Here is a 15,660-nt window from a genome sequence, read left to right on the forward strand (position 1 = left end):
AGGTTTTTATTCCCAAAACTTTGTCTTCAAAATAGGGGTGCATCTTACACACCGATGCATCTTATATTCCGAAAAATACGGTAATACATTGTGTTAAAACTATAAAAAATCATTTATACCAGGAAAGAAAGAACACTAAGGTATGAAAACTGTATAAGCAATCATTTCCCTTTGATTCTAATTATATATGTAGTTTATGTAAATGTCACATAGACATGAATTAATTCACCACCAAGTACGGAACAAAATGTGACTGGAAAGTAATATACAGTTATCCAAAAATTCAGTGACATGTTTAACTCTTTAGTTACTTTTTGTTCTTAAAATAAAGAACCATATAAGTTGAAAGCCAATGGACAACTGACATCCATACACATTAACATCTCAATATTGATGCTGCTAAAAAACTTTAACAAAAATGTAAAAATATACTGGATCAAGAACACTAGCACCTAAGCTTCTGAATGAACTTAAGCCCAACCTTAGTCTCACACTAGAATTTTATGGATTACTCAAAGGCCATAAAGACAGTTTAATTCTTATACTGATTGTAGATAAGTTATCCTGGATTAATGAGAGAATTTTGCATTCTTTACTCATGTTTCTTACTTTACTCAAGTGCTGTTCACCTTCATATGACAGAACATTTGCTGGAAAAAGTGAATATTATCAGTGAAAAATTACCCAGGATGCTATACTTTTAACCTAGATGTAGTTTAGCTATATATCCCTTTATTGAGAAAAAGAAGGAACATTTAGAGTGATTTCACTTCCAATGCACATACTAAAGCTAACCCTAAGTGTCACAATTTACACTTTAAACAAGTGAGAGGAATTCTGAGGAGGAACACAATCACACTTGTTTTTGCTGTAATGTTTGTGGATGGCCTTGAACAGAAAGCCCCAGAAAAGCTTCAACACTAGAATTTGGATACAGGTGTGTGAATAACATCTTTGGCATTAAAAATTGTAAACTAGACTCTCTTATTCAATTCACTTTACAATATTCACACCGAATCAACAAGTTCTATTTTTAGATGTTAACTTGTTATCCATCAATAATGGACAGTTGAAAAGTAACTACTATAGCATGCTTACAGCCAAATCCACTTAATGAAACTTCTCGTCATCCACTTCAAATGAAAAGAAGTTTGAACCATATAAATTGTTTACACTCAACAACTAAGTACAAAAATCTAGCCACTCAAACTCTAAAATACAAACTTCAAGTTAATGACTATTCTGTCACCTTTATCCATAAAATCATTTGACAACATGAGCAGAAACAAAGTAATATGTCACTGAAATTAGAAAACAACAACTAAAAACATGGATTTTTCTATACATTAGCTATATTGTAACCAACAGGCTAAAGAAAGCCATTAAATGGAATGATCTCTCAATCAAAACTGTACAGAAGTTGGGCATATCTTTAAAATTTACATTTAAACCAAATTTCTGTACAATATGCAAAATTGGATTAAATAGTAAAATGTTACTCATTCACTGACTTGCAAACTTTGTAACAAGATGTATATTGATGAATCATCCAGACCTACTGGCGTGTGCATTAAAGAACACCTAATTTACAAGAGCAGCACTTGAAAAATGCATTAGCAGAAAATTTTCAGAAGTAATGTAACCAACAAACTGAATCAGAAGATTGGTTAAAAAAAAAAAAGTACAAATCTTCACTACTTCACAAAATGTTTATATGAAGCATAAAGAATCTTAACTGATTAAAAATAAAAAAACACTCCAGAATTACATTATTTTATATAAATAAATAAGAATTATTAATATTTTATATTTTCATTAGTAAGCTTTCAACCTCTGGTGCATATAGCTTTGGAATATATGTCAATGAACTCGCCACCAGTAAACATTACAGTATATGAAAAGTGCATGAGATTTTACATCTCCCATGTAAGACAAACAAGCCCAAAAATTAATTTTAAATAGTTGAAACATACATATCTTTTAACAAGTTGAACAATTTGTCCATTACTTCCATGTAAATGGAAAAATAAAAAAATATAATACAGAAAAAAATCACAGTTTAGTCACCTTTTACTCTTACATTTCATCATATGAATGGTCAATGTAAGTGCTGTAAATCAAGTTTGAACAAAATATGCATCGTTAGACTAAGGTTTGTTTTTATACTTCTTTACTTACTGTACAAGATAGGGCACTATTGCATTTATTTTTACCAATACAGAAGCTTTTATTCTAATACTTCAGGCAACATTACCATTCATGACTGCATTTTACTACTGTGCTTCTTGATCTATTAAAATGTCTTATACAAAATACAACCAATCACAAGAGAAGACAGACTACATCATATTCAAGTGTGTTCACTGTCATACAGAGAACTGATTAACAGTGTAGTAATAACCTGATAACTACACACCAGAACTTGCTATAGAACAGTCTCCAGGTAGTTATTTTGAACTGCTCTCAGAATTTTATTCAACATTTCCTTGTTAACCAGTTATTTAGTTTCATTTATGATTCTCTTTAGCTTCACATCCTAGTGTATCTTCATCATAGTTGTTTTAAAAAATTTTCAGCCACCTGTCCTTATGATGATTTTCAATTCAATTCAGCTTTTTTTTATTTCTTTGCCTTAAATTTTATAACTGGTATCAGAACTTAAATGTTCTTTCTACTGGTTTCTTAGATTCATGTCATTTATTTGCTTCATCAAATATTGCTAAATGCAAAAAGTTCAATTTAGATACATTTATATTGCCTTTTATATTATCTTTATACCTTAATCAGTATAAATTAAGATATCTCAATAAAAATTATAATTTTTCGAAATTTCTTATCTACTCAGTAAGGTATTAGCTTCTATTCTTGATACAAATAATCATCTTTTTTCCCAAAACGAAAGCCATTACACATGCTTATCTTATGGAAACATTTTGTCAGGTGGACCATCAACATCATTCAGTACACTATCAATCTAGCATAAGAGCACTAAGTGTAGCAATCTCTCTTTACAACACAAAGTACAAAATAGTGTTAGTCAAAATATTTTAGCATAGGGCCTTGAAAATTCTCATTGAAACAAGAGTTTCACTCCAATCACTAAATTCTTAAACACAGATTTCTGCAAGCCATGAAGAGCAATCTCCATTACTATCATGTCACTGGTTTTTAGTTTTTCCACTATACTGATAATACTATCAATCATAATATTCATCTATTTCATCCCTGTACTCATCAAGATCTTCTCCTGTTTGGAAAGAAAAAAAAAAAAAAAGGTTTGTGAGCAGTAAATACCTGAAGTTATAAAGTTTTTGGACTATAGATCAAATAATGCACTTTGATTACACATTCTACTAATAATTAGAACTATGAATACTAAAAGGTCACATTATTCATAACCAACATCCTTGTATTAAGTTTTTATGTAAATTTTCTTCTTTTTTTCACATTCATGAAACAAGAACTCTAGCTTTTGGTATTGCTATAAATAATAAAAAATAATTTAACTGTTTATTCTTGAATAACATATATTTTATCCAATTAAAAGTATGTTTGTTGAGCTCAATCTCAACCAAGAAAAATAATCATTTTGTGATTTGAGTGTCAAAAGTATCAAAGACTGAAATTAAATGTTATTTTGGTGTTTGTGCATATTGTGCTTGGAGCTGCTGCAGTTCCTGAACCCCTATTGCCAAAGGCATCCTTTACTGCAGAGGTCACAAGGTTTCAGTGAATTACATTCAAAATGTTATTAATCTACTTTTTGTTTATATTATACCAATTAGTATAGCATTAAATCTTAGCTAATAATACATAATTTAATAGTATACAAGTTTTAAGTTATTAATTTTATAAGGCAATATTTAAAAAAATCCTGAATTTCCCCTAGTGTGACACATTTTCTCTAGGCATCTACTCATCTCTATTTTATCCACCACCCTTCCAAAAAGTACAAAATTCAATATAAATTACTCACTATAAGATGTCATTGCTCAGAAAAACCATAATTTTTATATCATTCAATTTTGTTTGGTTACAGAATTATCAAATAGAAAATCACACCCCCCCTGTCATATTCCTCTCTTTCAGGATTTGTTAATAGTTCTTTCTTACATTCAGTACTATATTATTTTTAACCAACAGAAAGCCAAGGTTTCATCTATCAAATGATGTATTATATTATGTTGTTTTTTGAACAGAAAAATGTCAAATTCTCTTTCAGTACAAGTTTCGTTCCTATGGGAAACGTATATTGACTAGCTTGGATTAATCTGTAACAGCTCTTGTTGCATAGTAAGAAAGCCAGAAAAATTGTGATAGTTATGTGACATTGTCTGCTTTATACGTGTTATTATTCTATGTTCTTTGGTGCATTATTTAATTAAATAAAATTATTTAGTGCACTAGTACCATTAATATAAAAAAAAGTAGTGTTAAGTGTCATTGACAGTTGACAGCAAAAAAAAGAAGGCCCAGGTAAGTCATTTATTTCTTGCTTTTGATGTGTATTCTTTCTTTAATATTATAAAAGTAAATAAAATGTAAAAAATATGAATCTTTTTAAGTTAGTTAAGGTTATATTAGGTTAAATTAATAATAATAATACAGGGTGGTTACAAAGTTGTATGAACCCATTGCACAAGGGTTAACTGTATACAAATATATTTATTGTGCACATGAAATGTTGCCATTATGATTTTTATATTTAACAATCTGGATATTAAGACTTCATATTATGAGTTTAATTATGAATACTGACCTATAAGGTATTATTTGAAGATTGATTGCACCTGTTATTTTCATTAATACTTCTGAGTATAGCTGGGTGATAAACTCAATTCAAATATATAGTTGATTATCTATGAACATTAGTTACATGGATTAGTGTTACATGAAATAATTGATTAATCAAAATTCAAATATCACAAAAATAATCAACTAATCAGAATAAGTGATTATTAAGTTGTAAATTATTCCACCTACCCAAGTATTTGATATATGTCCATCATGATTACTCGCTATTATTTTGGATTAACTTCATGTTGTTCAACTTAATTGATTAGTGTCATGACTTATTAAAATAATCAAAATTAGTGTTTCAATTATTACTATTTTTGGTTATTTTAACTACCCAAGTCTCAGGAGAATAATGAATTGATGAGCTCAGTTATTAATTTCTACTAATTGCTCTACTCTACTTATTAGACAATGTTGAAATTTTGACACTGAAATGTTTGGCAGGTAGTGAATTTTAATGGGAGAATAAGAGAAAAGAAGAAAATCATACCACATTTTAGAGAAAACATAGTTTTACATGAGGTTTTTAGGTAAAAGTAGTGCAATATGTTTTAAATGAATATAATTTTCTTTTCTATAAACTTTGCTATTTTATTTACCATAACACTAACTGTAGCAAAATAAGCAATTTAAGGTAAAATGAAAAGTTGAAAAATAAACCTAAATTACCCTTCTTTCTTTTTAGAATGATTGCCTGTTGTCACAGAAAATTACAGATACTTATCCTAAACAACCTAATGCTCTTAACAGTTTCCATCTGTTTTCTTCACATTTTATTGTTTTAGGAACTGTATCTGACTACTAAATCTGTGTGACAAACCTATAAATCACCCAGAATGCTTAGTTCTAGGTTATGGTAAAAAATGTATAGAATTATATAATGCACGAGATTCTTGTGTGCATATCCGAGACATTTTTTTATTTAATTTTATTTTGTATTTATGCTTTTTCAATCTAATTTAATATGTTTCTGATTTTCACATTTTATTTAATTTTATAACAATAAATAGAAAATATACCTTAAAAACAAGAAATTGTTTACTTATGTGTGACTTTTGTACTTTTTGTAGTTGAAGATTCGATAAAAGTTAACCTTTATTTTTGGTAGGGTTCTTTTTATTACTTTACTGAATTTTTATTAATTCACACATTCAATGTAGAACACAGAATAATAACATGCACAAAGATTGCAATGTCCTATAACTATTCTAATTTAATTAAGTTTCCAACTAAGCCATAAGTGTGTTAAAATAATTGTCTTCCTGGTTGATCTGAACTCACCAGTGGCAACTTTGAATCTATAGGCCGAATAATTCCAAATTTATTGCCAGACCAAGACAGACTTATGCATGAATCAGAAAATTGAAATCATCTCTTTATTTTGGTTCTAAATAATGTAATAACAAATGTCAGAGCCCATTATTGACATTCTTTGAAAGACCATATATATGAAAGGATGGTGTGTGAAGAGGGTTTGACTTTCTGGTTTATATCTCAGTAAAGTTAGAAGAATGGATTGGCCAAAGATGGTGCTAGTCTCAAACCCACAGTGTCTTGGTCATAAAACTTTCCATTCCAAAGAAAAATGAGATTCTTTAGGATTAAAGTTCATTAATTTCAGAAAAACTGATTTAGGAACAGTCACATTATTGGAATGATTGTTCTCAGAAAGATCACAAATTTTCATTTTTAGATATCTAATTAGTAATAATAGTCAATTCAAATTTGAAATGTAACATAAGAAAACATTTACCAGCTTGAACTTCAAGTTTCATTCCAAATATTTTTTAAAGAAAACTTAGTTAAAATACTGTTTCACTGAGTGTATAAAATATCTAGCACTAAAGAGGTTTTGCATAAAGAATTCAATAACATCAAAGAAGTTTTGAGTAAAAATGATTTTCTAAATTTTGACATAGATAGAATACTTTGTATTATTCAAATATATGAAGTGTTAGTACATGTGTATATTTGTAGTTTTTAAATATTCTATTGTCATTTGTTTACCATATATGGGTAAATATTTTTTAAATATTAAAAATCTGTTGAAAAATATTATTTAAAGGGTATATGTACAGATAAATTTAAGGTGTGGGTTTAAACCTACTTGTCACTAGGTTTTCTTTTTTTGTTTAGATTTAAGGACTAGAATCCTGCTTTACAATCAACATACTTAGTATATAAATTTACTTGTTTTTATGGTCAGCAAGGCTAAGTAGGTTCTACTGAAAGAAAACTGTTAATGTGAGTGAAAGAACATGTTAACCTAAGGGATCCTATTAAATCAAGTGTATTAGAACATGCCTCAAGAGAATGTGATTTTGTTATTCACTGTAATTGGTTTAAGATATCAGCAAGGTCCAATGATGAACAGAGCCTCTGAAGAAAAGAGAGCTTGCTTATTTACAAGCCAAAGCCTGATATTAATGTAGTTGGAACAGCTTGTAAATTAAGAAATGTTTCTTAAGCCAACAAAACCATGAATATATCTTCAGAAAGCTGGAATTATTTTTCTTTCTTGTAGTCAGTTTGCTTTGGAACTTTATTTATACCTTAAATATATATATATACAAACTCTTAGTTATTACATCAGAACATTTCATGATTGTATTCCTTCATATAATTTCCTTAGTTCATGGTTTTTGTAATTTTTATATACTGTCTAAAGACAATAAATTATATCCCAAGCTTTTTCTATTTTGTTGAAACATTTTATAAATGGTAGTACTATTTTTTCTTTACAAAAATTTCCACTGGTAATTTGAAATTTGAATTCTTACATTGAACTATTCTCCAACATGAGTGTAGAAATTGTATATATGTATTTGTGTGTGGCAGCCCGGCATGGCCAGGTGGTTAGGGAGCTCGACTCGCAATCTGCAATATGTGATATTTTAGTACAATGTTCCAACTTGTATCAAAAGAAAGCTATTTTATTCAGGAATTTGAAAATCATTGTTGGCAATCTCGCAAATAGTTCTGAGTCACCCATTTTATACCCTACCCTCAGTCAGGCCTTTTCAGTCTGAGAAATTAATATTTTATTCTTTTGGGTTTCATTCATTTGATTTCTTCATAAAAACATGAACATATTTTTTTATGTTCCATTATGTTTAGTAATATATCTCTTCAAACAAGTTAGATTTTTGTCAACATAAAATGAGCCTGAATGGTCCATTTTGGACCTAACCCTTCAAAACCATAAAAGAACTGAAGAGTATTTATTTTATTTATTTATATTGTTCATTTTGTTTCATTCAACGTATACAGGAACTAAACATTTTCTGCAAATGTTAACTTTGTGCTATTAAATCATTTTAGTATCTTAACTAAGTAAAATTGTTGAAACATAGGTATGCATGATTCCTATATTATCAAAAATTGCTTAAATTTGTCAAAGAATTATGCTTTACATTTTGGAATAGACCTAAATATGTTTCTTATATTTCTGAAATTGTGTGCAATAATATAATTGCATTATTTTCAGAAATTAAATCCAGCTAGGAATACCAGATTCAGCTCTTCTGTCAAAATTCAATCCAGTTGATTAAAAGATAAAACAAATTTCATTATAATTGTCAAACAGAAATTACAATGGTCATTTTTCACTCAATGTCAGTGCAAATGAAATCTATTTAAATAAAAATCCAAAGATAATTCTGTTCTCTTGATTATGGTTATATCATACTACACTTATTGTAGATGATACTGTAGATTGGGTTATGCACATATAAAAGAAGCAGCAACAACAAACACATTAACCATGTTAACTGAATGTCTGCTTATATTGTCCCTTATCTTATTCCATTGGATTATGTGGGATTTTGAACTATTCACTAGAACAGGAACAAACTACAGTACACTTCAGAAGGCTCTTTGCACACATGCATTGCTTTGTCAACTGCAAGTAATCGGTTCAGACAGCAGTGTTTTCCATGACAATAGGTTGCATCATGCCGTTAACATTTTGCAACCTGTCAGAAGAGGGCTCAGGCGAACTGCTTGTGCTATGAGTGCATTCTGCCAAATAAAGGCCTGATAATGTGACCTTCTGATATGAAAGATGAGAGCATTTGGAGGCATATTTTTAAGACTTTGCTTAAAATTTCTGAATAATGAAGCATGAAGCACTTGGATATCAGTTATTCGGTTTTGGAATTGTACAGCTTACACACAAATGCCTCTGCATTTGAAACACTTTTGCACTCAATATGTGATCCTTCCCAATGTCCTTCAGAGTTACTACCAGCAAAAAATACCTCCCAAGTGGTTTTCTTCCCAATGCCAGCAAACAGATGTAGTGTTGCAACCAGTAATAGCATGGAATTGCAGAAGGGTGTTATTTGTGTGTGATGTCATGTGTATGTCATGAACTGCAACAAATCTGGTTAATTTCCCTGTTACAATTTTCACCCAGAGTTCTCTACACAGATGTGACTGGAAGAATATGAGCAACACTAAGACATCCGTGGCCTGTGAATGTACTGCTATTCATTCATATTCATGCCTTGTTGCTTCCTTCACGTGCACTATTATGTACGTGTTAGCTTCTTTATGAGTAAAATAGTGAACTCGCATCGTAGGTACACATTGAAGAAATTACCATTGTTGGATCAAGAAATCTACTGGCAACAATCAGCTCATAGCCATCCTTTGGTGAAACTTTCAAATTCATTTGACAAAAAAATTGCTAAACTTTTCTTGTTGTCCAGAAGGTTGAGATATGGTTTTTAGTTGTTTGGTATTTCTGCCACTGACCTGTTGCTTTATATGTTTGGGCTTTCTTTGCCACTCAGAACAATTTGTGAGATTACCAACAATGATTTTTGAATTCCTGAATAAAATAACTTTCTTTTGATATATGTTAACATGTACTAAATATGTCAAACATTTTCGATTTCCAGAGGCCTTAACAAGATCTGCATCCTGACTTTTCATCGTAATGATGGTTTACACTTGAAGTATCTGCGTAACAGATATTGTAACATTTATGAATTATTAATTTTTTTTGTGTATTAAAAAAGCAGAAGTGGCCAATATAATAACACTGCTCTGGAAAGAGTTAAACCATCTCTACATACTGACATTATCGTAACTTCCTCTATTGAAGCAAGTGCTGTTTTTTTTTATTTATGGAAATACATAGGTGTCTCTATTTACAGTGACTAGGAGAAAGAGATGATTGGTTCCCAAAATATACACACCTACAAAACATTGAAATGGAAGAGAACACTATCACGAAACATTCAAGTGGTTAAAATAATTGTTTTTATAAAAGACAAACTGCTTAAATTTCGAAAAACCATACAGAAGAGCAAAACCAAAACCTTTAGATCTTTTACAATGATTTGTTATATTTTATATAAATAACTAATGATTATTTTTTTACAGGGCTTAAGACTATCAAATTACATGTACATATCTGTTTAATGTTTGTTGTTATTAAATGTCTCAATCCTTTTGCATCAGGTAGGTGTATGTCCCAATCTTTTAAAGAGTTACTTTCAAAATTTAATTCAACTATTTCATTATCAATGTATATGAGTAAACTTGGCATCAAAATGTAGATAATAAAGCTAATATTAATATTATATAAGTTTTAAGTTCTTAATTTTATTAGGAAATATTAAAATATAATCCTCAATCTTCTCTAGTATTAGACCTGTGACATTTGCACTCTGTTTTCCCTCAAACAAAAAACATTTTATGTTTATTAAAGAATTATGCAAATGAAATTTGAATATTTTCAGATGAAGAAAAATATTTTTAATCTTAACATGAAAATTACTTTGCACTTGGAGCAGTCAACACTTTGATGCCATATTTTTATAGACAAAGTTTTAGTAAAAATTCTGATTTTTTTGTCTACAAAAGACTTAAAACTTACTGAAAGCTTGCCAAATTTCATGAAGGTACATTAAGTACTTTCAGAATCATAGTATGTATACCACCATGTTTACAAGGTGGTTATAAGGTGTGTAAAATACACAAGCCTGTTGCAATAGAGTTAAGTTATATATATATCCATCAATGCATTGTGATTTCAAGATAGTATTCCTTCAGAACACACCATTATTAAATCCCTACTTTTTTGTCACATATTTAAGTTGCATTAATATCTCTGAGTATGTTTTAATCTTTATTCAGATTATAAGACAAGTCACTTAGAAAAACTTTTCTCTGAGATTTATTTTTTTTTTTTTTCTAACATGAACTCAAGCATTCCAGTAAGTATTTAAAACTTGATGAACAAGTACCTAATTTTTATGCATCAAGTTAGTTGTTATGGTTTACTTCGTTGCTAGAAGTAATCATTAACACTACCAGGCTTCTGTCTAGAATTTAAAACTAATTTCTTAGTGATAACTGTCACTGGTTCAAAGAACTTGTGTTGACTTGTATCATAAAATAACCTTTTCATCCAACATAAACAGTGAAAAAATACTTTGCTTGTTGGTGTATTGCTAGGCATTGGCCTTGAGCATTCATAATTTTCATAAATCATTTCATTTAGACACCAGTTAGATTCTATCATCTGAGTAATCTGGAGAAAGCATACATGTGTCAGAAGGAATGTTAATGAATTTACTGAAGTACTTATGTAAATTACATGCCAAAATTAAGTCAATAATGTATACAGAAATTGTTTGAAAAATAACCTCAATTTACCTTTATTTTACAAGTTTTGTTTCAGTTTATCATATGATTAACGCCAAACAATCAGTTTGTCTTACTTTACTGCAATATAAATATATATTGTTTCATTACAGAATAGAATGATGTGGGTAATGTTTTTATAGTGTTGCTGTTGACTTTAATTATTGCTCAGCTCTGTTCATTTCATTGCTTGTTTACTGAAGAAAATTTCTGTCTGTTTAGGGTGGTCCATGTGGAGTTGTGGCTGCAGTTCAAGCTTATGTTATTCTTCATCTAGTGTTTGGTGATAAACCATCATGCTTAAAAGATGGAAGGTATGTAGACTAATTAGAAATATGTACTTACAACCATGAATTACTTACTATATGCATTCAGTCAATTTGACTGACCTCATAACCACCATGAAAAAATATTAAATAAATCTAAATTACCCTTTTCTTTTTTCTAGAATGGTTGAAAATTGTAACAGGAAACTACAGTTGTTTATTTTAAATAGTTTAAAACTCGTAACAGTATATTTCAACTTTTATTGATTTATTGCCCTGTGAACTGTGTCTAACTAATAATCCTACCACACAAGTTGTAAATCACTTGGCGATTGTGTAGCTCACATTACCTTATCAAATTACATATTACACAAGCTATTCACAAGTATATCTTGTGAAAAAGTTTTATTTTAGTTTTCATAATCTATCCTTATTTAACATAAGTTTCTAATTTTTACATTTTGTTACTTTTATAACAGCAAATAAAAAATACATATTAAAAGAGAAATATATAGTACTTATCTAGAACTTATTTTTATTTGATGTTGACGAGACTTAACCATACTTTTTTATACTAATGGTACTACTACTACACTATTTAAGTTTTTCTTGTATTAAATAATGCACCTAAGAATTAGAATTATAACATGTAACAAGCAGACAACGTCCTATAACTATCATACTTTTCCTGACTTTCTAAATCTGTGATAAAAGTTTGTTAAAAAGTTATTAAAAAAGCTAAGCTTGTTGATGTAGTTCTGGAACTGAAAGTGAAATAGACAATTCTCTGTATAGAAAAACAATGTAATATAATATGTCATTTGATAAATTAAAACTTTGGCCTTCTATTGGTTATAAATAATATAGTATTAAGTGTCAGAGAACTATTGGCAATTTGTGAAAGAGAGGATGTAACAGGTGAGTGTGGCAAGTGGGCTTGATTTTCTATCTTTTGGTTCCATAAAGAAATAAGATTAAAGGCTATAAAATTATGCTTTACCTGAGTAATAACTACATTATAATGATTAATTTATGTCAAAGGGCAATAAAGTTTAAGTAAAAAAAAGATATAAAATGTTGTGAGCTTTAAGCTATTTAGGATAAACATGTAGTTTCCTGTTACAATTTTAAGTCATTCTAGAAATAAAAGATAATTTAGATTTATTTAATATTTGTTTATGGTGGTTATGAGGTTAGTGAACTTGAACAAATGCATATAGAGTTAGGGTAGAGAAAAATAACAGATAAAATATTATGTTTTACTGAAAAAAAAGTTTGAAATTTACCCAGGAGGTTTCAGAATTACATGAATCAAATTTGACTGTTTTTCAGAGGAAAAAACGTATTTTTAATCTTAATTTCTGTAATGCATATTCATGTCTAGAAAACATTTTAATACTAGAAATATATGACCTTATAACACCAAATTGTTGTTTTTCTTTAATTGGACACTCAACATTTCATTTTACAGCTTTTTCAGGAGCATTCCATTAAAACACAAACCTAAAGAGATTATCTGTGAACTTACTAAAACAATTAATCTTTCTAAAAACACAACAATTCTCTTGACTTTGGACATTGTAGCTTTCTGTCCATCTATACAGACAGTTGATGGCATCAGTGCAGTGTGTGAATTCATGTCAGATCACATAATTTGGATATGTACGGACTGATAATAGACACTGTCTCAATGGGTAATAGAGTTGCTGTTACTTATGCTGTAATATTTATACACATGTTTGAAACAATGGTACTTGACAAATGGTGTCAAGACATCAGCTCTGGCCCTGATGTCTGGTTTTGATACATCAATGACATGTTTGGACTATGGAACCACAGTCTTCCTTTATTAATCAAATTTTTAGATTTTCTAAATGCTACAGATCCCAACACCCCATTCACTGTGAATCACTTGAATGACAAGAGGAGCATAGATTTTCTTGACATCAACTTTAGGATCAAGAGTGGCATCATTATACATTCTACCTCGTTTCACAAACCAGTTAGAAAACCTCTCTTCCTTAACTTCAACTCCAATTAGGGTTTATGTTTTAGTGGAATGCTTCTGAAGAAGCTTTAAAGGGAAATGTTGAGTGTTCAATTAAAAAAACCCAACAATTTGGTGTTATAAGGCCGTTTATTTCTAGTATTTTTATTCTTAACATGATAGTCACTTTGCACTTGGAGTAAATGCTTTGACTCTCATATATTCACAGAGAAATTTTTAGTAAAGATACTTCATTAAAAATTCAGATTTTTTGCCTACTAAAGACTTAATGTTTACTAAAAACTTGCAAAATATCATGATGATACACAAAACAAACTTTTTCATAGCAGGGCCTGTAAAAATACATGACCCCATCAGGGAAATGATACGAGTGCAACAATACATACTGTAACTCTGAGATTTCTTAATATATCCTCACAAAAACTGTTAAGATTTTGTTAGAGATTATTTTAATTAAGTATTTTTACTAAAAATATGTTATTTGTCTATTGTTATTTGCACTTGAACTCCTAACAGTTTATGTGCAAGATGATTTTCATTGTAAGTTAAAAAATATTTTTCTTCATCTTACAGTTTGAGTTTTATTTGCATAACTGCTAGAACTTCCTAAATGAATATAAAAAATGTTTGAAAGGTAAATATATATATTTTCATTTTCTCTATCATACTACTGACTGTACATAATATCATCAACATACATTGCAATGAAATGTTTAAAATTAAGAAATAGAAAAAATGTATATACCTTTTAATTTTTCATAGAGTATCTTAAAAGATCTTCTATTGGTAATATTCGTAATATCTGGTCTTTTCTTTTTTACATATAACTAATTTTTAGAGTTTTATTTTCCTTTCTTGTCCTTTACTTTTTGATACTCATCTTGGCACAAGGCAACAGTGCTCTCGGGGCATAATTACAGTATCTTCGGCAGAGATTCACAAGCCTTTAGCAAAATCTTGTGCTCATGCAAGATCTTGAGAGCTGATGCAAAGTATGATGTATATTTAGAAAAATGTTTAAACCTTTCAATTATACATTTAAAAACATAAATACTTTGTATTTAACTGATATATAAAAGTAAGACTAAGACCTAAATACAATTTAAATGTCTCTCTAACTATAACACATTTAGCTCAGAAAAAACTAAGTGCTATTATGGATAAAGCAGCCAACAATACTGCAGGCATTAACATGTACCAGATGATGACAACTGCGTGTCAATTTCAAAATAACTGTTGTTGGATTATAGTGTAAAATGAGCTCTTTCTAGTGACTATATACATGTATATGTAGCAACCTCGAATATGTTATAAATCTCAAGCAAAAATATAGAAGGTAGGCATGGCACCCATCATGGTTTGACAAAATGTATTACTTGTTTCTATTGTATTCAGCTAGAGAACTTTGAAACTTACATATCAACAGGGCAAGTAAATGTACTTATTGTTGAGATGAACATAAACACAACTGGCATCATCTTAACCCTACTGACATGGGTCTACCTATGGTCACAGCTCAAAGACCATGTTATCGCGTTTGTAAACTCATATGAAAAATTTTATTGAACTACTATTTTATTAATATATGTCAATAATTTTGTTATCAAATTGAAGATTATAATTCCAATTTTAGTTATGTACATTAGTTAATTTCTTAATTTACAAATAAATATTAAAAAACACCTAAACATCAATTTTTGTGTGTCATGTGGTATGTTGAATGCAGCATTGGTTCAAATTAGGTGTTTATGATGTCCAAATGCAAAGTCTATAGTTTCTTACAAATTAGATACTCATATTACTGATATTGACAAGCTAGAATATAAGATAAGAACCTCCTATCTTTTCAATTTTCTAGGATATTAATACATTTATTAATAGGCCCGGCATGGCCAGGTGGCTAAGGCACTCGACTCGCAATCTGAGGGTCGC

The 15,660-nt window shown here is 29.5% G+C and overlaps 1 protein-coding gene across 7 annotated transcripts in view; it reads left to right on the forward strand.

The window, feature by feature from the left end:
- Positions 1–15,660, forward strand: part of LOC106460243 (probable ubiquitin carboxyl-terminal hydrolase MINDY-4) — a 103,225-nt gene that overhangs the window by 47,626 nt on the left and 39,939 nt on the right. For all 7 annotated transcript variants that reach the window (XR_002610720.1, XM_022386911.1, XM_013919927.2 and 4 more), the window contains exon 9: positions 11,677–11,768. Coding sequence is in view for 6 of the 7 variants with exons in the window: in XM_022386911.1 (XP_022242619.1) it covers positions 11,677–11,768 (92 nt within the window). In the remaining variant the exon portion in view is untranslated. The remainder of the gene's footprint in view (positions 1–11,676; positions 11,769–15,660) is intronic.

The sequence above is a fragment of the Limulus polyphemus genome, unplaced genomic scaffold (assembly GCF_000517525.1).
Source record: "Limulus polyphemus unplaced genomic scaffold, Limulus_polyphemus-2.1.2 Scaffold734, whole genome shotgun sequence".
In the NCBI taxonomy this organism is placed as follows: domain Eukaryota; kingdom Metazoa; phylum Arthropoda; class Merostomata; order Xiphosura; family Limulidae; genus Limulus; species Limulus polyphemus.